The 23,037-nt window shown below is 45.6% G+C and overlaps 1 protein-coding gene and 1 long non-coding RNA gene across 2 annotated transcripts; both read right to left on the minus strand.

Moving 5' to 3' along the window:
- Positions 1-647: 647 nt before the first annotated feature.
- LOC140353336 (uncharacterized) lies at positions 648-7,214 on the minus strand. The gene is made up of 3 exons (XR_011925919.1): positions 7,065-7,214; positions 6,489-6,675; positions 648-985 (listed from the first exon to the last, which is right to left on the minus strand). It is a non-coding gene; the product is annotated as an uncharacterized lncRNA (long non-coding RNA).
- A 788-nt stretch (positions 7,215-8,002) lies between these two features.
- On the minus strand, positions 8,003-21,639 carry tdrd5 (tudor domain containing 5). Its single transcript, XM_072438031.1, has 13 exons — positions 21,397-21,639; positions 20,956-21,176; positions 15,564-16,004; positions 15,375-15,458; positions 14,981-15,037; positions 14,753-14,918; positions 14,304-14,488; positions 13,177-13,382; positions 12,319-12,528; positions 10,075-10,141; positions 8,975-9,175; positions 8,623-8,730; positions 8,003-8,086 (listed from the first exon to the last, which is right to left on the minus strand). The coding sequence occupies exons 1-13, from the start codon at positions 21,623-21,625 to the stop codon at positions 8,003-8,005; spliced, it is 2,259 nt and encodes a 752-aa protein (XP_072294132.1). The 5' UTR covers positions 21,626-21,639.
- Positions 21,640-23,037: the final 1,398 nt, after the last annotated feature.

Here is a 23,037-nt window from a genome sequence, read left to right on the forward strand (position 1 = left end):
ATCGTTTTTTATTTTCTTTATTCATATTTGAGACTGAAATCTGAGCTGAACAAACAAGAATCCACTGTATTTTGTCTAAACTATTTAAAACCTAAATAACTGCATCAGATTTGCTCATTTCACTGGATCTGGCGCTGGACACTGAGCTCGGCCTTCTCACTCTGTCGGGGATTTAAGGTGATCAATGTTTAATTAATTACTTAATGAATGACTCAGCTGAGCTCTGCATTTGACTTCAGCACTTGAACTGAGGGGCCACGGGTAAACTCTGCTCAGAGGTCAAGAACATAAGACTCCACTGGAAATGTTTTAAAATCCCTTAGTTAAAATACAGTTGCTGTTTTTTAATTTGGTGTTTTTTTTCATTTTATTTTAAAACATTGTTTTTCAATACACTGAAATTTAAACACTGAAGCACAGAACAAACTGAATATTCAATTATTTTAAAACATCATATTTTTTAACAATGATTTTTTAAAAATCATTCATATTCAACGAATATTTTTACTTGATTTGGATGTTTAGAAAAATCAGTCGCCATAAATTGAAATGCAAAAGCTTTGGTAATAAAAACACAAAATAACCTTCATACTTTGGTCTTGTGCGAGCTAAACTAAACGCTGTAATGAAACAAATAAAGCTTCAAACAAATTCACAATTTTATTTTGAAAATAAAACAGTTTCCAAAGCTCGTGTCATCGTAACATTATGTTCAGAACTTTAACATCTTTGTGGACGGCGGAAACGATGATTTCAAATGAGAACGTCCTAAAACCAAGATGTCCACGAGAAACAAACAAAGTGGATCCAGAGGGGACTGTGTGAGGTCCACAGCGAGGGTCCTACGAGGGTCCTACCTGGTCCCAAAGACGGGGAACAACGAGGGTCGTTTGGGGAACAACGAGGGTCCTACGGGAACAACGAGGGTCCTACCGGGTCCCAAAGACGGGGAACAGGAAGCCCTTGTGCTGCAGCAGCGGAGAACCTGGAGTGAAAACACGAGTCACAAAGCTGCTGTGGATCATGATATTAAAGGATTATCTTATCTTAAGAACTAGTTTAACGCCAGAAGAGAACAGTAAGAGTGTTATTACTGTGTTTTTGAGTGTCGAGTCTGTTCCTTAGCATCAAAATAGTTATAAATAAATGTCTAATGTCAAAGGAATAATAGAGGATATTTGGCGAGCAATCTGAGTCTCATTTCCTGGTGGCGTGGACAGCCGAGTAGTTCTCCCACATGTCAATCATTAGGCAAGATGGCAAACATTTTGTGGGAGCTAAATATAATCACATGAATATTCATGTGCAATTACTGTCGTGATCACATGCAATGGTGTTTATTTATTATTTATTTTTATCTTTATTATTTTTCCCCTCCATCCCTTGTTGGGAAATGGGAGGTTTTGTCTATAGAAGTTTTTTGTTTATAAAAGATCTTCTACTGAAAGTGTTTTTCAAACTTCCTAAAAGTGATCTGTTCTTTTCCTCTGTATCTACCTCTGTATCTACCTGCATTGCAATGAAATTTCCCCATGTGGGGAAATAAAGGATTATCTTATCTTATCTTATGAAACTTATTTTTTTGTATTAATTATCAGTAACTTTTGAGCTGTTTAGGGTGAATAATGAACATATCGATGACTCAGTGATAAGAACTATGATGATGATGATGATGATGATGATGGTGAAAGATAAAGAGTTTAGCGTTTCCTTCTGTTATAAAGTAGTTTCATTATTACCGTTTATTGCAACATTTTTATGTGCAATATTGCACTAGGAAGGAAAATGTGACATTGTGGCATCAACTGCTTGTCTCCATGGAGACAGGCGTGTTTAAAGAAGTGACGCTTCTCCTGTTTTTCTAATTCTGACTTAGTTTGGTAGATAGTTATATTTATATACATTTATCACAGTTTCACTTCTGTTAAGTTGGAGTTTGTGAAGATTTTTTAAAAATAAGAGTTTAAAATGACAGGAAGTGGAGCTGAATCCCTCTGTGATGTCATCAGTGTGCGACACAGAGACAGTTTAAACCATGGTTGGACTAAAGAAATGTGTTTTATGGTATTATTGTGGGTCAAATCAGAACTGTTGTGTTGCTTATGTGGAGTTTGGCTCTTGTTTATAGTCTGGTTGCTAGGTAACAGCTGTGGAATTACCTCTACCTGTGTCATATTTGTGCACCTGTCCAACCAGGAAGTACAATTATTAAAGGTTCAATGAACTCGTGGCGTGGACTGCAGATTAGTCCTGCAATGTATCAATCACGTTTCCGCGTGTCTAAGCGCATTGATCTATCATAATATAGTTCCCTCAGTGTACGGGACAAAATTAAGACGGAGAAAGACAGTTCGAGCTGACTCAAAAGAAGAAGGAAATCTATGGGAGACGAGAGATGCGATGCGCTCCGTCGCACTAATAAACAAACGCACGTGTGTGTTGTATCAGTCCGCACGGGGGAGTGCGCATGCGCACTTCCGCCTGAGTTCTCAAATCGCCGAAAAATCGTCCATTGCGCCTTTAACTTTACACAAACTGGCAAAATGTTTAGTCTAATCTGTCATTTAGACTTTAAGCAGAAACAATTCACAAACTATGAACTCGTTTCTGTTTAAGGTGACATAAGGTGCAACATAAAACAATGACTAATAATAATGGTTAAAAATAAAGAACATGCAAAATAAAATGGCAGAACAGCAGTGGCATCTCCATGGAGACAAGCAGGTGACCCTCCAGCAGAAAAGTTACACAGAGCACCTTAAAACACAACTAGATTTCACTTCACAGCTCAAAGACATGACTAAAAACTAAAATTAACAAAAACTGTGACAGAAGTGCCCATGGCAGGTTTTTACGATTTTTTAATCTTGACTTTATTTGGTGTGTTTATACCTGTTGAACATATAAATGATAGTTTTACACCAATCGAGCAGGTATTTGTGGAGAAAACTTTGAAAAATCTGTAGAAAATGACAGGAAGTGACATCACACCAGGGACACTCATACAGGAAGTGACATCACACCAGGGACGCTCATACTGGAAGTGACATCACACCAGGGACACTCATACAGGAAGTGACATCACACCAGGGACACTCATACGCGTTTTCGTGGCAAAACCTGCGTTTAGCTCCGGGCTGTGGGGCCAAGTTGGAAGCTAAACTTGCTATCAACCTGTTAGCGCCGTACCAACCGGTTATTTATCTTAACGAAAGGTATTTATATAATGTATTTATACAATTGAATTGATGAATGTACTGAAGTATTTACTGCATTATTTGTTAATTTAAAGAGATGAACTAAATGACATAGAAGCTAGCTAATGTTTGGGTATTTCACTGATGGTCCTGTCTATTGACCGCAGGCCAGGTATGCCCAGTGGGGTACCAGAACAAAAGATTGAATTGATGGCGAGCTGAGACCAGCCTGGACCCGGAACCAGAACTGATTCACTGAACTTTACAAACCTACAAATCCTTCAACATGAGTCGCCTGCAGTATGGTAGGGGCTGATTCAGCCGTCCGATCCCACCCAAAAGACACCACAGACTTTGCAAACTCTCAAATCAGTCACAGCGCTATCTTTTGGACAATACAAAAACTCTGTTGCTTGCTCTTTCATGGACACTTTATTGCTATTTCATTGAGATGTGCAAATGTTATTTAATATGTGTGTGCACTTCCTACACTGGATGTTTTATGCTGAATCTCATGTTGAACTTTGGTTGCAATTTATACAACCATAGATTGTGAACCTTTCAGTATTTCAGTATATGAAACCATTGAACATCTGCAGATTGTACATTTTGTAAATATTGGATCAATTGTATGTTGGTAAACCTTCACTGTAAATATATAAGGCACAGCCACACTTTGATTCACTAGTTTGTATTATTGCTTACACGCACCTCCCTGAGTCAAACCTACCTTCTGATCTAGCCCAGTGGCATATTGACACACATGCTACATGTGGGTTGTGCTTTATGTGTGTTTTATGGTGCTGAATCAAAAGTAAATATTTAATTCAACTCCGACTTCTGGATGGTAGAGATGTGATTTGTTAACATGAAAATAACTTTCACATTCTTGGATTAATACATTTTTATTATGTAATGCACCTGTGAATTCTGTTTATCGACAAATGGCAATAAACCCTATTCTGATTCATTGATGCTATTCGGGGCCTTTTGTAATCCAAGTATTTCCATTTTAATATAGTAACTTCTAATTCTGATTCAAGTCCAGTTACCATCAATAACAACACTCCTCTTCAGTGCCCCCTACAGCTGTCTTCAGTGACAGCTGTAGGGGGAGGTGGTGTCAGTGTGACAGGGGGGAGGGCTTATCTCAATGAGATGCAAATGAGCCCCCCTGTGACTCTGGGCTCACTCCGGTGAGAAACTTTGAGCCCCGTTTTCTCAGTGAATGGGTTTGAGAGTTGTATACATTCAAATGACCACAACTTACTCAAATATTATCAGATCTACATGAGTGAGACATCATTGGAAAGCTTTGAATTCACACTTTCAGAATCTGTGAATAACTCGAAATGTCTCCGGGTAGACATGTAACTGGTTTAGCCACGGTCAGACACATATGTCATTGATTGAATAATATGCCCCAAGAAGCAATTGCCAATAGTATGTGAGAAAGTCTCAACTTTTACAAACGCATGTCCTACCTGTTTGCTGTTTATGACGGACGAAACGGCTTTAATTCTGTACATCCTTGTACTCAGGTAAGGTACCATTGAAAAACATTATCCACTATTTTTCCTGAAGTTATCCAATTTCGAGATATTGTCAAGTAAACAAAGTTTTCTTCTCTGACGATATTCAGGATTAAGGCTAGTCCGGCGCATTTCTCCGTCCATAACAAATTACCTGTTTGACTTATAAGATGGTGTTTGGCATCGATCTTTTCTTCAGACTGTTACCTACAGAATGAGACCATCCACAATTTTTTTTGTCCGCGGGTCTGTTTGCTACAGCCTCCGGAGGAAAAAAATGCACCGCTTTTTAGCCACATAGCTAACGTGGTGGGACTAAGGTTTTATTCACACAGAATTGTCCCTATTCTCGTGCGTAACGGCTGTAAAGAGACAGATTTTTGGGCAGGAGGCGACTAGATTTTACGCATCACGTTTTCTGATTTTATTAGCCTTTTGGCCGCGCATTTTGTTAGATATATTTATTATACCAATACAAAAAAATATATATATATTATAACTTTTTCTTTTTTTTTCACCTCTGTATGGGAAATTCATGGGTAAACTCATATTTACACATTTTCACATTCATTGCTTTTAGCAGTTATAGTAGGTATTAGTGGCCTACAAAACATCAAAATGTATGTTTTATGATCATAGAGGAGCTAAAATTGTAATAAAACAGGCACATATTTGGATCACTTGTTCCGAATATACTTTTTGATACAAAAAAGGTCAAAAGCACCAAAATGGCTGTTCCTAGAGATCTGAAACTTTACACAGTTGTTGTCAACAAGATAAACTTCATGTACAGTGAACAGCATAAGCACACAATGAAGTATGTCATGCTCAGGACCATCACAAATTGACAATATTCAGGCGAGACTAAAAAAGGATGTTTTGTTTATATTTGGTCTTCTGTTGTGTAAATTCTGAAGCCCTGACAGTGTTCATGTGCACATCTACAGAAACTAGAAGGCCTAAACTTTCTAATGATGCATCACACTCACATGTGGAACGTAAGATCGTCTTTTAATAAGCAATGCCATTTGGGTCCAACCATTGTGCACAGGGCGAAATAGGTGGATGGTAACAGGTTAAGAAGATGCTCACAAATCACTCCAAACACATTTAAACAAACAAACAAAAACGTTCACATTTGTCCTCCAACATCATGCGGCGCAGATTTATCGTGGACACAAGTTTGCTGCTGCAGCGCCGGCTTTTGTCTTTTGGCGATCAGTATCTCGGTCGGTATGGAAACGATCCCGTTAGATACGCACTAAACAGGAGATAAAGCGGCAGCAGAGGGAGGCGTTTCCAAGGCTAATCCAATCTGCATCAGGCGTTTAAAACGTGCACCAAAGTGTGAGTGGCTGCACAGACTCAAAAGTGCGAGCGGCTGCACAGAATCAAAGTGCGAGCGGCTGCACAGACTCAAAAGTGCGAGCGGCTGCACAGAATCAAAGTGCGAGCGGCTGCACAGACTCAAAAGTGCGAGCGGCTGCACAGACTCAAAAGTGCGAGCAGCTGCACAGAATCAAAGTGCGAGCGGCTGCACAGACTCAAAAGTGCGAGCGGCTGCACAGAATCAAAGTGCTCAGAGTGAATATTTGATGATTATTGTCGGGCACATTGACAGTTTAGATGATTAAAGTGGGTGTGGTTTAACAAAGACAGACTGTCGTTTAATTATCTTTGACGAAGGCGCTTCAAACAACTCTTTAATGGTTTCCACGGCAACAGTAAATACTCTACAGTGCGTTTGTGTGTGTTGTACCTGATGCCACGTGCAGGCCGAGGGTCCGGAGCAGAGGAGGGGCCGGGGCCAGAGGAGGGGCCGGGGCCAGAGGAGGGGCCGGGGAAAGAGGAGGGGCCGGGGCCAGAGGAGGGGCCGGGGCCGGGGCCAGAGGAGGGGCACTGGATCTGGACTCTGGACTGGACTGAAGCGAGGCCAGGCTCTTGGCCTGAAAGGACCAGAAAGAATCAGAGCGTTTGGTCAACACTGTATTTATAATGTGTAAAGACAGATATAATATTTGAGAACATTAAAAACTTTTAAGTGTATAGTGCGGACAATACGGTACTTGAATTACACATTTTTCATCTTCGTTTGAGACTTTTAGATTTGATTCGATCAGTAAAATGACCGGCAAATGGAACGAGAGCGTTTGTGCTTAAGAAAAACAATATTAAACGTAAAAAAAAGAACATCTCATGTCTCTTGAATTAAGAAAAACGATCTTGTTCCATTTTAAGATCATTTTTCTTTTCTTACAGATCAAGAGCTTATGTTATAATTAAAGTCCTTTAAAATGGCTCCACACTCTGCACTTCTCCTGATGCTGGTGCTTACGTTGTCGTCGGCGGCCGCGCAATGACCGAGGGCCTGGACCCGGGTCTGTGTGTGGATCAGGTCTGGGGGGGGCGTGGGGCTGCAGGGGGGCTCTGGAGGGTCGGTCAGGAATCCGGGCACGCTGCAGGTCAGAGACGACCCACTCAGAGTACTGGACTGAAACGAGAGCCACACACAAGTCTGAGTCCTAAACATGTGCACGAGCCCATAAATCTGTCCTAAACATGAGCACGAGCCCATAAACCTGTCCTAAACATGTGCACGAGCCCATAAACCTGTCCCAAACATGTGCACGAGCCCATAAATCTGTCCTAAACATGAGCACGAGCCCATAAACCTGTCCCAAACATGTGCACGAGCCCATAAATCTGTCCTAAACATGAGCACGAGCCAATAAACCTGTCCCAAACATGTGCACGAGCCCATAAACCTGTCCCAAACATGTGCACGAGTCCATAAACCTGTCCTAAACATGTGTACGAGCCCATAAATCTGTCCCAAACAAGTGCACGAGCCCATAAACCTGCCCTAACATGTGCACGTGCCCATAAACCTGTCCTAAGCATGCGCACGGGCCCATAAACCTGTCCTTAACATGTGCAGAGAACATAAACCTATCCTAAACATGTGCACAAGCCCATAAACCTCTCCTAAATATGTGTACGAGCCCATAAGCCTTTCCTAAACATGTGCACAAGCACATAAACCTGTCCTAAACATGTGCACGAGCCCATAAGCCTGTCCTAAACATGTGCACAAGCCCATAAACCTGTCCTAAACATGTGCACAAGCCCATAAACCTGTCCTAAACATGTGCACGAGCCCATAAACCTGTCCTAAATATGTGCACGGGCCCATAAACCTGTCCTAAACATGTTCAGAGGCCATAAATCTGTCCTAAACATGTGCACGAGCCCATAAACCTGTATATCTAATTTCTAATTCGTGTGCGATGTTCTGACCTGAAGAGGTGAGGAGCAGTTTTCAATGAACTCCAGCTCCGGCAGCTCCTCGTCCTCCTGCTGGAGAGGAAGACACGACGGTCCGAGGACGTCACACAAATGTGATGTTTGAAATTACAAATATCAAGAGTTCATGTTCCTGGTGAAGTGGAGACAGAGAGACAGCTTTTCTGTGCATGACTTTGAGACTAAAGCCAAAAAAACTAACTACACTGAACACAGAAGCTGCAGAGGAGGAGGGGAGGAGAGTAGAGGAGGAGAGTAGAGTAGGAGAGCAGAGGAGGAGGGGAGGAGAGAAGAGGAGGAGAGCAGAGGAGAGGAGGAGGAAATAAATAGAATGTATTTAGGTTACGATATGATAATTTTGTTAGACTATACTTAAAAAACTATAAAGTACTTTTTTATATGGCTGTTTTTGTCACATTTACTTTATTGTAGTATGTAGTATATGTAGTATATGCAGTAATGTGTGTCAGTAATAATTGCGAATAATGGTTAAATGACGATGTTTCTTCTTCTCACACTGATCGAGACACTAAAGTCTGACATGGAGTCGTCCCTCATCAGCACCTGATCTCCCCACGCGGGACACTTGCCTGGGCGTCGCCCGGCTGCTCTGCCCACGCCGCCGCCTCCTCGGGTTCGAGCAGCTCCACCATCCCATCGCCCAAGTACAGACTGATGGGCGTGGCACGCTGGCACAGCTGGAAGAGACAACAGTATCAAGAGGAGGGTGTTCCAGGAAAACGCCCAGGCTACGGTCAGATGCTAAGGGGGCGCTAAGGGGACGCTAAGGAGATGCTAAGGAGACACTAAGGGGACGCTAATGAGACACCAAGGAAACGCTAAGGGGGCGCTAAGAGGACGCTAAGGGGACACTAAGGAGATACTAAGGAGACGTTAAGGGGACGCTAAGGGGACGTTAAGGGGACGTGTTCGGTGCGTTACCTTGGTGCTGGCCGAGGGGCTGCAGGCCGTCCCGTGGCCCTTCTGGAGCAGGGCCGAGTGGACGTACAGGTCCTCGTCAGTGTGAGTGTCGCACAGGTACAGCAGCAGCACATCTCCGCTGTAACAGTCCAGAGCGCCCACTAGTGTCTGGTCCGAGCACAGCCTCTGGAAGTGCTCCGTGGCCTCCGAGCTCCAGAGCCCCTGAAACAGACACGGGACGGGGGGGAAAGAGAGCACGAGACACAGGTTTATCTGGGACTGTGTTTGTGAGTCCCGCTCGAGGCCACAAGAGGGCAGCAACGTTAATCAGCTATGAAATAAATGTAATGCAACCAATGATTAGTTTAGAAGTCGACTAGTCAGAGGTACATTTTACAGTGAGACTTTTTGAAAACCAAATAAAGCTGTAACTATGGTAACTGGCGGCTTTTGGATCGAGATGACCCCAAATCCATACAAAGTCGATGCATCATTTACACAAGTGAATCGACTTTTTTTGACAATAATTTTACAAAATAAATGTGCTCTGATTTGTATTTGTCAAATGTTTTAAAAAAAGATTGAGAATAGAAACGTTTTGGGTTTTGGAAGTGAATTTCCAAGTGTGATTGTCAAGTTATTACACGCAATGACTAAAGAAATCACATAAACAAAAACAATGAATTACTTACTACTAAAACATGGATGTATCTGAGAGGTCGATAAAGAGAACAATAATTATTGCGATATTGTGGCCCACGATATTTTTGTACAGCCATATTGTCATTCTTTTTCATCGTTCAGTGATTCGTTTTCCACGTTATGTCAAGAACCTTCACTGTCAACAGGTGGAATCATGACAAAGAATATCAAAAACAAGTATCATTTTAATTGTATTTCTTGTTCTGTAAAGCATTTTGAGGCTTTGTTTTGAGCTCTACAAGAAGCTTCTGGTTCACACAGCGGCACAAAGGATCATGGGATATGTAGTCATCTTTTAACGCTAAAGTGGACTCAGAACTACTATTTTTGACGCCAATTCAAGCCTTTCAATAAAGATCAGAGGCACTTTGGCGATCGCGATGCCACATAAATCATCACATCTTCAGCGTCGGACTCACCGCGGTCGGTTTGATCCCGGCCAGAGAAGCAGGAACAGCCTGAGCCGGAAGCACCGAATAACACGACCTGTGGAGAGACGTGACACATGTGACACGCGTGAAGACGCCCAGCCACGTGACGACGCCCAGACACGTGACGAAGCTAAGACACACGTGACGACGCTCAGACACACTTGACGACGCTCAGACACACTTGACGAAGCTAAGACACACGTGACGACGCTCAGACACACGTGACGACGCTCAGACACACGTGACGACGCTGAGACACACGTGACGAAGCTAAGACACACGTGACGACGCTCAGACACACGTGACGACGCTCAGACACACGTGACGAAGCTAAGACACACGTGACGAAGCTAAGACACACGTGACGAAGCTAAGACACACGTGACGACGCTCAGACACACGTGACGAAGCTAAGACACACGTGACGAAGCTAAGACACACGTGACGAAGCTAAGACACACGTGACGACGCTCAGACACACATGACGAAGCTAAGACACACGTGACGAAGCTAAGACACACGTGACGAAGCTAAGACACACGTGACGACGCCCGGACACACGTGACGACGCCCGGACACACGTGACGACGCCCGGACACACGTGACGACGCCCAGACACGTGACAACACTCAGACACGTGATGACGCTCAGACACACGTGACAACGCCCAGACACACGTGACGACGCCCAGACACACGTGACGATGCTGAGACAAACGTGACGAAGCTCAGACACACGTGACGAAGCTAAGACACACGTGACGACGCTCAGACACACGTGACGACGCTCAGACACACGTGACGAAGCTAAGACACACGTGACGAAGCTAAGACACACGTGACGACGCTCAGACACACGTGACGACGCTCAGACACACGTGACGAAGCTAAGACACACGTGACGAAGCTAAGACACACGTGACGAAGCTAAGACACACGTGACGACGCTCAGACACACGTGACGAAGCTAAGACACACGTGACGAAGCTAAGACACACGTGACGAAGCTAAGACACACGTGACGACGCTCAGACACACGTGACGAAGCTAAGACACACGTGACGAAGCTAAGACACACGTGACGACGCCCGGACACACGTGACGACGCCCGGACACACGTGACGACGCCCGGACACACGTGACGACGCCCAGACACGTGACAACACTCAGACACGTGATGACGCTCAGACACACGTGACAACGCCCAGACACACGTGACGACGCCCAGACACACGTGACGATGCTGAGACAAACGTGACGAAGCTCAGACACACGTGACAAAGATCAGACACACGTGACAAAGATCAGACACACGTGACAAAGATCAGACACACGTGACGACGCCCAGACACACGTGACGACGCCGAGACACACGTGACGAAGCTCAGACACACGTGACGAAGATCAGACACACGTGACGACGCTGAGACACACGTGACGACGCTGAGACACACGTGACGACGCTGAGACACACGTGACGACGCTGAGACACACGTGACGAAGCTCAGACACACGTGACGACGCTGAGACACACGTGACGACGCTGAGACACACGTGACGAAGCTCAGAGACACGTGACGACGCTCAGACACGTGACGACGCCCAGACACACGTGACCACGCCCAGACACACGTGACCACGCCCAGACACACGTGACCACGCCCAGACACACGTGACCACGCCCAGACACGTGACTACGCCCAGACACGTGACTACGCTCAGACACGTGACGACGCTCAGACACGTGACGACGCTCAGACACGTGACGACGCTCAGACACACGTGACGAAGCTGAAACACACGTGACGAAGCTGAAACGCACGTGACGAAGCTGAAACACACGTGACGAAGCTCGGCTCGGACACGCGTGACGACGCCCAGACACACGTGACGAAGCTGAAACACACGTGACGAAGCTGAAACACACGTGATGAAGCTGAAACACACGTGACGAAGCTTGGCTCGGACACGCGTGACGACGCTCAGACACACGTGGCGACGCTCGGACACACGTGGCGACGCTCGGACACACGTGGCGACGCTCGGACACACGTGGCGACGCTCGGACACACGTGGCGACGCTCGGACACACGTGACGACGCTCGGACACACGTGGCGACGCTCGGACACACGTGACGACGCTCGGACACACGTGGCGACGCTCGGACACACGTGACGACGCTCGGACACACGTGACGACGCTCGGACTCGCGTGCCGCAGGCTCGTTCTCACTTGAGGAACTTGAGCTGGCTCGTCTGCACCTCGGCGACGGCGCCAAAGTCCACGTAGTAAACCCGGACCTTTGACGGGCCGAGCACCTGATGGACGACCACACGGTAGAACCACATGCCTTTGGGCGACACGCAGCACGCCTGGCCCCGCCGCACAAACCGCCGCGGGAGACGGTACCGCTCGGACACTTCGGGACACGTGTAGCAGCGCCTGCAACGAGAGAGAGAAGCACACGGGGCAGAAGGTTGTGTCCCGGGCGCTGCACAGCTCCTGAGGTCGTACTGAAGGACCTAAACATATATAATATACCTGAACAATATAACCTGAACCTTAAAGGGCCCATGACAGTTTTTACGATTTTATAATTGTTACTTTATAATCATGTGTTTATACCTGTTGTAAATATGAATTATAATTTCGTTTTTTGAAGAGAAAACTTTGAAAAATCTCTAGAAAAATAACAGGAAGTGACATCCCACCAGGGACACACATTCAAGTCAAAGTTCATGCAGAATTTACACAAACTTTTTGGACTCTCTAAACATTAATTCAACAAAAGTTGTTCTCACGTATTTTTATTTGTCGAATAAAAACTACTCTCTACCTGAGTTTTGGCCCAGTGTTTGCGGGGTCATTTCCTGGTGTGATGTCATTGATTACAACCGGGAAGTGAAATTATACATCTAAAAATGTGCTATTCTGCGATACGTTTTTTAGAATTTTTAGCAAAATTCTAAATATATTCATCGTCACCGCATTTTAGTTCAATGAGTCGTCCGACCAGTGGGGGGCGCATTAACCCTACATGACAAGCTTTATTTCATTGTAAACGCTGGTGTTTGTCTCTTCTGGCGTTACCTCATCTCGATCATCATGTCCTCCATGGCGTGGGCCTCCTCCGTCTCATTGAAGCGGACGTAGAAGTTTCCGGGTGTGTCCACCTCCTCCACAAACACGGACACGAGCTCCCTTAGGGCGCGCTGCGTGGGCGGCTGCAGGCGCTGGCACTGGAGGGCGTCGAGGGGCACGATGGGGCAGCGGTGCACCTCGATGGACGGGTACGTCTGAGGGACACACGAAGGACCGGGTCAGGACGACAAGGACCGTGTCGAGACGCGCGGGACCGGGTCGAGACGCCCGGGACCGGGTCGAGACGCGCGGGACCGGGACCGGGTCGAGACGCGCGGGACCGGGACCGGGTTGAGACGCCCGGGACCGGGTCGAGACGCGCGGGACCGGGTCGAGACGCGCGGGACCGGGTTAAGACACGAGGAATGTACAGAGTATTTCACCTGATTACTACGTCTCAGCATCAGAATGCTCTGGGCGTCGACCTCTCCAGGGATGCAAAATATTCCTCTGTATCATATTTACTGCTGTTTTGTGGAGGGAACAGAAATGAAAATATTCTACTTTTTATCTTGTGCAAATAATTACTGTCAAATAATTACTGTCAAATTCCAAAGAGCTCAAATATAAGTCAATGTTTGTTATTTTGTCAGGCTCTTCAGTCTTAGAATGTTCAAGCTCTATAAAAAAAAAAAAATAAGTTCAGAGAGTAATAGTTAAACTTTTTTTTTTAAATAAATATAATCATTTGTGTAATTTTCTTATCATTGCTGTGGTTATTTGTAATTATAGCTTTTCCTTAATGTCAAAATTGAGTTTGAAATGTTAAAGTAATCTATTCTGTTTGGGCAATTGAACAAAATTTTAAACCCTCTCAAGTGTGAAAAGGTTTGGAAACGAATCACAAATACAAGACAAAAAAGGTGCAGGCTGGACCCAGTGCTGCCAGACAAACGTACGTCCCCGCCCTTTCCATCCCCGCCCTTTTTGTCCCCGCCATTTTTGTCCCCGTCCCTTGCTGTCCCCGCCCTCTCGTCCCTGCCCTTGCCACCCCCCTCCCTTGCCGTCCCCGCCCTTTCAGTCCCCGCCCTCCTGGTGCCACATAAACAGCAGAACTTGTAGCAGAAAATAAAGACCGTTTCCTGAGGCTGAGTGCTGGAGTCCAGCTCGTCGAAGGGCTCCAGAGCCGCCATCTCCTCCTGGTCCTCGCCCTCCTGGTCCTCGTCCTCGCCCTTGTCCTGACCGTCCCAGCGAGACGCGGCGCTGCTGAAGTAGAAGCTGGTGGGAGGAAGCTTAAACCCGTCAGCTTCACTTCTGGAGGCTGCGGCACAGGAAGAAAGAGGAGGTAAAAAGGAGACTTTTATGACTCACTATAGATACATTGCTATTGTACATTTAGAAAGTTTTTTGTGCCGTGAATTAGTTTCTATATTATTATTTATTGTCCATGTATATTTTCTTCAGCAATAAATGGCACTTCAAAATGTGTTGTGTCGGGTCCGACGTCCTTTTGATCTGCACTTTTCTTAACACTTTTAAAAGTTAAAACAGCAGTTTCCATGACTCCAAATCGACACAAACCAACCCGTGCGAGCGCCGTCCTCGCCCCGCAGCCCGGTGACGGTCCAGCTATTTGAATCTCCATCGTGGCCGTCCGCTCGGAGGTGGAACACGTCCGTCATGGCTCCCACCAGCTCCGTGACGCTGACGAAGCCGCTCTCCAGCAGGGGGAGCTCTTCTCCGAACGCCGCCTGAGGAGCACAGGGACATGGAGCAGGGGTCTTTTCGCCGGGGGGCAGGGCCGTGGACTTACCTGGTACTCGACGGGGAGGTCGTGCACGGACACTCCCTCTGGAAACCGCGCCACGACCTGCGGAGTTCACGTTTTAGGTCGCGCGTTTGTGGCACGTCACGGTCATTTTCAAACAACATATTTTACACATTTATCTCGACTGTTATTGGCCGTTAAACTGGTTATTTTACGTGTGTCGTTTTAGAGCTTAAACTAATGCATCCTCTGAACACACACATGACTTTCCCTGTGTCAGGATTGTGTTAGTGCGCAGTCTACTGGCAGCAGGGGGGATTTCCATGGGGATGTAAACAAAAGCTAGCTTGTCTGCAGCTATATCTCCGTGTTCTGTTGACTTTAGCTTCCGTGTGCTGTTGACTTTAGCTTCCGTTGTGCTGTTCACTTTCGCCGTTACCTGTTGTAGTTTGTCTTTTAAATCCTGACTTATGGTTCCAGCAACGCCGTTCTCCTGGATTTGTTGACGAAATTCCTCTTCGAGCTAAAAATAAGTAAGTCAGTTTTGAATATGTATTTGAATATATATGAATATGCTCAGTTTGACATGTGGCCCCTTAAAACAATGGACAACAAGTGATGTTCGTACCTTGAGCACTCGGTCCTCAAAGCACTGATGCTCCTCCTGACCGTCGCGACCGTCCCGACCGTCCTCGATGAGCTCGGGCATTGATCCGCCTCCAGACGACTCCTCGCTGAGCGCTCTCATAAGCCCAGGGGTCGCGGGCAGCCCAGGGGCCGGCTCCCGCTCCAGAACGTCAGGGCGAGCCTGGGGCACTTGGGGCACCTGAGGCACCGGTGCGGTCGGGGGCTCGGGTGCTCTTGGCCTGCTCACGGTGAACAGGGGCCTGGGCAGCATCTGGCCCCTGAGAGCCAGCTCGGAGCCCAGCCTGCTCTGACGGACCACCAGTAGGTCAGAGGCAGCCTCCAACATCTCGGCCGTGGAGTAGAAGCCGTAAGAGTAGACGCGCAAAGGATGACCAAAGCACCGCAGGAAAGAGGACTCCAGCTGAGCCAGCCGTACCGGGCCCTGCAGGGAGGAGCCAGAGAGTACCTGAGAGTACCTGATAATACCTGAGAGAGCAGAGAGGAGCCAGAGAGTACCTGAGAGAGCAGAGAGAGGAGCCAGAGTACCTGAGAGAGCAGAGGAGCCAGAGAGTACATGAGAGAGCAGAGGAGCCAGAGAGTACCTGAGAGAGGAGCCAGAGAGTACCTGGAAAAGAGGTTGGAATCCAAGATGGTGCCTGTGTTCGGCCACGCCACTGCTCGACTCCTGTTATGCCGCTTATTAGTGACGATCGTGACATCGTATGCAGTTTTATCAGCCCAGACATTAGTCTGTTGTGTGTCTGCTGTGCGGGTTTATGACCGTGGCGCACTTTTCCGAATCAAAGCGTCGATGGAGTCGCTTTTCGACACATGGGAAAGGTACAAACAAGCCTTTCCACCATCCCTTGTTTGTCCGCCCAACTCACCTGTCGTTTTGCTGCTGTCCCGAGGCCCGGGAAAAAGGAGGAAGCAGAGAAGAGGCACAAGGTCTGGTGTGCAAGTCAAGCGCAGACGAGCCTTGTGTTCGGAGCACAAGAGCCTGGACATTGGGAGATGTGCTCGGTGCTTACTCCTGATCCCGCTCCTCAATGTTTGCTGCTGTTCGCCGTCGTCGTCTTCGCCGCCTGCCCGGGTCAGCGCGGCTGCTTTCCCGGAGCCTGCACGTGTCATTGCGGCTGCTTTCCCGGAGCCTGAACGGGCCATCGCGGCTGCACCGGTCCTGGAGCCTGCGCGGGATGTGGCGGCTGTTTTCCTGGAGCCCGCGCGCCGCTGGAATTATGAGCGCTGGGGTCCACCGCCACTGTCCGCTTCCTTGTTTTCGTCGGCTTACCGGCGAAACAGATGGGAATCACGTGATCGTAACGCGTGCCTTCGACAGGTCCCGCTGCGCTCAGCTGAACCGATGGACGTGACGTCATCCACGGTCCGGCTCGGCTTGTTGAATGCACGTTCAATTGCCAACAAAGCTTTTTCCTTGAATGAACTTTTTACAAAACAAAACCTTGATTTCATGTGTCTTACGGAGACATGGCAGAAAGAGGGTGAGTTTATTCATCTAAATGAACTCTGCCCACCTGGCTGCTCCGTTTCTGCGATGCCTCGCCCTGGTCGACGTGGAGGAGGTCTGGCAGTTGTGTCCCAGGACCGTTACATGTGTAAAGTCATCGACTCACACACTTTCACTTCCTTTGAATCACAGATGATCAAGGTTGGTTTTTCCAAGTCCTTTTTACTGTGTTTTAGTCTACCGGCCCCCTGGTCCTGCTGCTGTCTTTTTAAAGGACTTTAGTGACTTTTTATCTTCTATTATAAAGCTGGAAAATGTTTTAATTCTTGGGGATTTTAACATTTGGGTCGATGGTTCATCATGCTCTGCAAAGGATCTTTTAACCTTGACCGAAACATTTAACTTTGAGCAGCATGTTTCAGCATTGTTTCTCACCAAAAGGGACACACTTTAGACCTGGTGTTTTCACTTGGCCTTGGAGTGTTGCTAACCTCTGTGTGGAGGATGTTCATATGAGCGATCATAGCCGTGTTTTATTTGAAATTTAACTTTTCTCCTGAGCCTGTGCCCTCAAACATCAGGTCTCAGAGGCGCATTATCACTGCAAATACAGCCGTCCAACTTTCTGATATGTTTGATCCTCATTTGTTTATGAATTGTCTTGATGTGGACAGTTTAATTCATTCCTTTAGCAGCCACTCTTTATCCATTTTAGATCAGGTGGCACCTGTAAAATCCACTTTGTCTTCACAGAAAAAAGCTTGTCCTTGGATAAATGAAGATATCCTAAATCTAAAGAGACTATGTCCGGAAAACTGAGCGTCTGTGGAAAACCTCTAGTCTTGAGGTCCATAGGTCACACCTCAGAGATCTTGTGTCATCTTACAATTAAATTATGGAAAGTTCCAGATCTGATTACTTCCGCCAGCTAATAACATCTAACAAGAAAAACCCCAAAGTGTTGTTTGACACTATAAATTCTATTGTTTGTCCTACAGCTGCAGTTACTCCTGTTTTCTGCAAAGCTGACAGCAATGAATTCCTCAGGTTCTTTATCGATAAGATCAAGATGATCGAAGACCAAATCCCACTCCTTTTGTGTGATAAACCTGTTTCTGTGGAGCCTGTTCCCCAAAATTGGTCTTCTTTTAAGCCTGTCACTCTAGAAGACATCTCAGCTCTGCTGACCAAAATGAAACCCTCCATACATCAGATGCCCTTCCCTGCAGGCTCTTCCTCAAAGTGTTTGATGTTATTGGCCCCTGGGTTACCAAAATGGTAAATCTCTCTCTTTCTACCGGTGTGTTTCCTGGTCCATTTAAACATTCCATAGTTGAGCCTTTACTGAAAAAGACAAACTTGGACCCGACAGACCCAAAAAGTTTCAGACCCATATCAAAGCTCCCGTTCATGTCCAAGATCCTTGAGAAGGTGGTCTCTGAACAATTGTCAGATTTCCTTGATCAGTCAAACATTCACGACTCTTTTCAATCTGGTTTCCGCAAACATCATTCTACGGAAACCGCATTGTTGAAAGTGTCCAGTGACATTATGATGTCTGCTGATTCTGGGAAATGCACGGTTTTAGTTCTGTTGGATCTGTCTGCAGCCTTTGACACTGTCGACCATCATATCCTGTTAAACAGACTGAGGGACCTGATTGGACTGGACTGATTAATTGGTTTTCCTCATATTTCTCCGGTCGGAGCTTTAGTGTTGCTGCAAACCAAATAATGTCCGACTCAGCTGATCTGTTTTGTGGAGTTCCTCAGGGCTCCGTTTTGGGTCCCGTCCTATTTCTGCTTTATATAATTCCCCTGGGAATGATCATTAAAGAGTTTAGTGATGTGTCCTATCACCTGTTCGCTGACGATATTCAGCTCTATTGCTCTTTTAAACCTTCTGAGATCCAGAAGCTGAACTCCTTGGTCAGTTGTTTAGTGCAAATAAAACAATGGCTGAGCAAAAACTCCTTGCAGCTAAATGCAGACAAAACAGAAACTCTGATTATTGCCCCTGATGATGCCATTCCAGGGATAAACCAGTACTTGGGTGATTTGGGCCAGACTGTAAAGCCAAGTCTTAGAAACTTGGGTGTTGTCTTTGACAAAGACATGTCTTTAGAGCACCACTCTAAGCTGTTGACGAGGAACTGTTTCTTTCAGTTGAGGAAAATCTCTAAGCTCAGGAAAATGGTGTCTCAAAATGATCTGGAAGTTATAATTCATGCATTTGTGTCTTCACGTTTAGACTATTGTAATAGTTTGTTTTCCTGTCTTAACAAGAAGGAACTCTCTCGTCTGCAGCTGGTCCAGAACTCTGCAGCGAGGATCTTGACCCGCACAAATAGAAGGGCCCACATTTCACCCATTCTCAAAGCCCTTCACTGGCTGCCGGTCTCCTACCGGATACAGTTTAAAATTCTAGTTCGGACTTTTAGAGCTTTAAATGGTCAGGTCCCATCGTACATCAGCGATCTGATTAAACTGTACACTCCCTCTCGCTCACTAAGGTCCTTGGACCAGAAACTGTTGCTGGTTCCTCGCACCCATTTTCGGACTAGAGGAGACCGATCCTTCCAGGCAGTTACCCCCAGACTCTGGAACGATCTTCCACTCTCCCTGCGGTCACAGGACTCAGTTATTGCTTTTAACCTGTTACCATCCACCTATTTCGCCCTGTGCACAATGGTTGGACCCAAATGGCATTGCTTATTAAAAGAGGATCTTACGTTCCACATGCAAGTGTGATGCATCATTAGAAAGTTTAGGCCTTCTAGTTTCTGTAGATGTGCAGATGAACACTGTCAGGGCTTCAGAACTTACACTACAGAGGCCCAAACATAAACCAAACATCCTTTTTTAGTCTTGCTTGTATATTGTCAGTTTGTAAAGGTCCTAAGCATGACATACTTCATTGTGTGCTTATGCTGTTCACTGTACATGAAGTTTATCTTGTTGACAACAACTGTGTAAAGTTTCAGATCTCTAGGAACAGGCATTTCCAGTGTGTTCTGTTTTTTACAATTTTAGCTCCTCTATGATCATAAAACATACATTTTGATGTTTTGTAGGCCACTCATATCTATTATAACTGCTAAAAACAATGTATGTGAAAATGTGTAAATATGAGTTTACCCATGAATTTCCCATATAGAGGTGAAAAAAATATATATATTTTTGTATTGATATAATAATACATATATCTAACAAAATGCGCGTCCAAAAGGCTAATTAAATCAGAAAACATTATGCGTAAAATCTAGCCGCGTCCTGCGCAAAAATCAAGGCTCTGACAGCCTTACGCACGAGAATACAGATGATTCTGTGTGAATAAACCCTAAGTCCCGCCCACCATTCTGAAGCTATACTTATTGGCGTCTACGTCGCTAGCATGCAGCGCTATCTTGATGTCAACAACAAACCATGTGCGTCAAAAGCGGCGCATTTTTTTTCCTCTGGAGGCTCTAGAAAACAAACCAGTCAACAGAAAAATTGGTGGATGATCTCATTCTGTAGGTAACAGTCTGAAGAAAAGATCAATACCAAACAAATTCTTATAAGTCAAACAGGTCATTTGTTATGGACGGAGAAATGCGCCGGACGAGCCTTAATCCTGAATATCGTCAGAGAAGAAAACTTTGTTTACTTGACAATATCTCGAAATCGGAAAACTTCAGGAAAAATACAAGTGGATATTGTTGTTCAATGATTCCTTACGGACAAGACCGAGTACAAGGATGTACAGAATTAAAGCCGTTTCGTCCATCATCAGCAGAGAGGAGCCAGAGAGTACCTGAGAGTACCTGAGAGAGCAGAGAGTACCTGAGAGAGCAGAGAGGAACCAGAGAGTACCCGAGAGTACCTGTGAGAGCAGAGAGTACCTGAGAGAGCAGAGAGAGGAACCAGAAAGTACTTGAGAGTACCTGTGAGAGCAGAATGCGGAGCTGAGCCCGCAGTGGAGCGGGCACAGCAGGAGGGGCCCGTCCTCTCCGGGGCAGAAACACAAAAGCCTGATTGGGGCAGTGGATGTAACGAGGAGAGAAGAAGCTGCCCGACCTCCTCTGCAGGCGCTTCCTGTCGGCCTGGGACGTGCGCTGACGGGACACCAGCTCCTGCAGGTTCCTCGTGGTCTCGTCGCTCGCGGCTAGAGAGAAAAACGTTTATCTTCTGGACCTGGAACTGTGTTTACCGTTTCTAACACTTCTACATTTGTAAAAGATGAAGAGTGGATAAGATGTAGTCACCGAGGCAACGCCCTGGTACCGTGTGTCTGGGGGGCGTCGCCGTGGAGCCATTAACCCCCCTGACATTTAGTACAACATGGTGTAAATAGATATATATATTCTAATGTATAGAACACTCACCGCTCAGATAAATGGTTCCGTCGGGCCTGAAGACGATGGACGCCACGTCGGGCATGTTCTTGACCATGTCCAGGATGTTCCTGAAGCCCAGCTGCCGGAGGGGCATGGGGTGGCCCAGCATGGACGTGTAGTCTCTCCTCAGCTGCTCCGGCTCCAGGCCCACTTTGGACGAAAGCAGCAGCGAGCGCACGTCCTTCTTCAGCTTGGACAACACCACGTCCTGGTCCATGGCCTCTGACCCCAGCGCGGGACAGCTGCAAGAACATAGTAACAATACATTATACTTATCTATTAAGTACTTTTGGAGACACTGCACAAAGTATAAGCAGCAATAAAAACTAAATAGGAACATAATAATGTATCATATGAGATCTTTACATCACAATTACATTTGATTTGGACAAAAGCAGTGCTAAAATGACAAATATAATTATTACATAAAACAGAACTAAAGGTTGTGAACTGAAGAGTAGTTTATTTACGACACCGTGAATTATGTCGTATCTCTAATAAGAATATGACACATTAAATAAGAGCTGTGCAATTAATGCCATTCAAATTATGATTATTGCTCCTATCGATTTGGGGGGAAAGTTGTACGTTTTGCATGCTGAATAATGCCCCTTAAAGCAGACACTGCACGTGACACATGTTATAAGTCTTATTGTAAATTTAAACCTGCAAAAACACGTTTTTACCGTAAAGTGATTCTTACCTTGCGCTGCTAATCCACGTTAGGTCTGGAAAAAACACGATTTAGAGACGTTTTAACTATGCTCCAATGACGTTTCGAACCCTAAAAACACTGGTTAATTTTAATGCGTTAACCGAGCACCGTAAATAAATATAAATATAAAAGTGAGGCCAATGTTAAACTTTAAAACATCCAAAACTTTAGGTTTGTCTTGATCCGCAGCGAGTGACGACAAAGATCGAGTGTTGAAGAGGATGCGCCGCACAAACAATGTTGGCCCACGGGTTTGAGGAGGAGGAAGAAGAAGAGGAGGAAGAAGATGAGGAGGTGGTAGAAACCAAAACAATATTATCCGAGCTTAATTAAGAAAGTCCAGAGGAGAGGAGGGAGGACAGGATACTCAGTAGAAAAGTGACGTGCTCAGTGAGGCTGTCCTCGCTTTATTTCAGCCCACGTGAGCTTTAGATCTTCACCTTGATCAAATCACGTAAACAATAAAAGACTAGATGTTTTAATATTTTACTGACCATTTTAAAAAGAGAATAAAGCATACAACTCAGAACATGAACAGTAATGGGCTTTTAAGATTCACAAAAATAAATACTACTTTGGTTGCACATCATGAATATTAAACTGCCTCATGTTTTTTAATCGCACAAAAACAACTTTAAAAATATGTGTCGTGGTTATCACCTCTCCACAGATCTGACTCGTAACTTGCTTGTCTCCAGAACAGTTTTTAACACTAAATGACCTGAAATATTTTTGTGAATGATCTGTCCAACAAAAATGTCACAAATAGAAAAGCGAGATCTCGTCTGCTCTTTTAACCGAGCTTAAAATCAGCTTTAAAGTTAATAAAAAGTAACTTAAACTAATCGTTAATGGGGGTTTTTCTTGCGACTTTGATTCTGCGTCAAGCAATAAATCCATTGTTCCGTGACATG

This window comes from Eucyclogobius newberryi, unplaced genomic scaffold (genome assembly GCF_026437365.1).
Source record: "Eucyclogobius newberryi isolate DKJ021-1_F unplaced genomic scaffold, fEucNew1.0.hap1 SCAF_9, whole genome shotgun sequence".
Classification (NCBI taxonomy): Eukaryota; Metazoa; Chordata; class Actinopteri; order Gobiiformes; family Gobiidae; genus Eucyclogobius; species Eucyclogobius newberryi.

Coding starts and splice junctions, on each gene's coding strand:
- tdrd5 (XM_072438031.1), bottom strand. CDS start 21,625: ATGGACCAGGACGTGGTGTTGTCCAAGCTGAAGAAGGACGTGCGCTCG. Junction 15,038..15,374: donor TAAAAGACAAACTACAACAG/GTAACGGCGAAA, acceptor TGAACTCCGCAG/GTCGTGGCGCGGTTTCCAGA. Junction 8,087..8,622: donor AGCAGCCGGGCGACGCCCAG/GCAAGTGTCCCG, acceptor CTTCCTCTCCAG/CAGGAGGACGAGGAGCTGCC.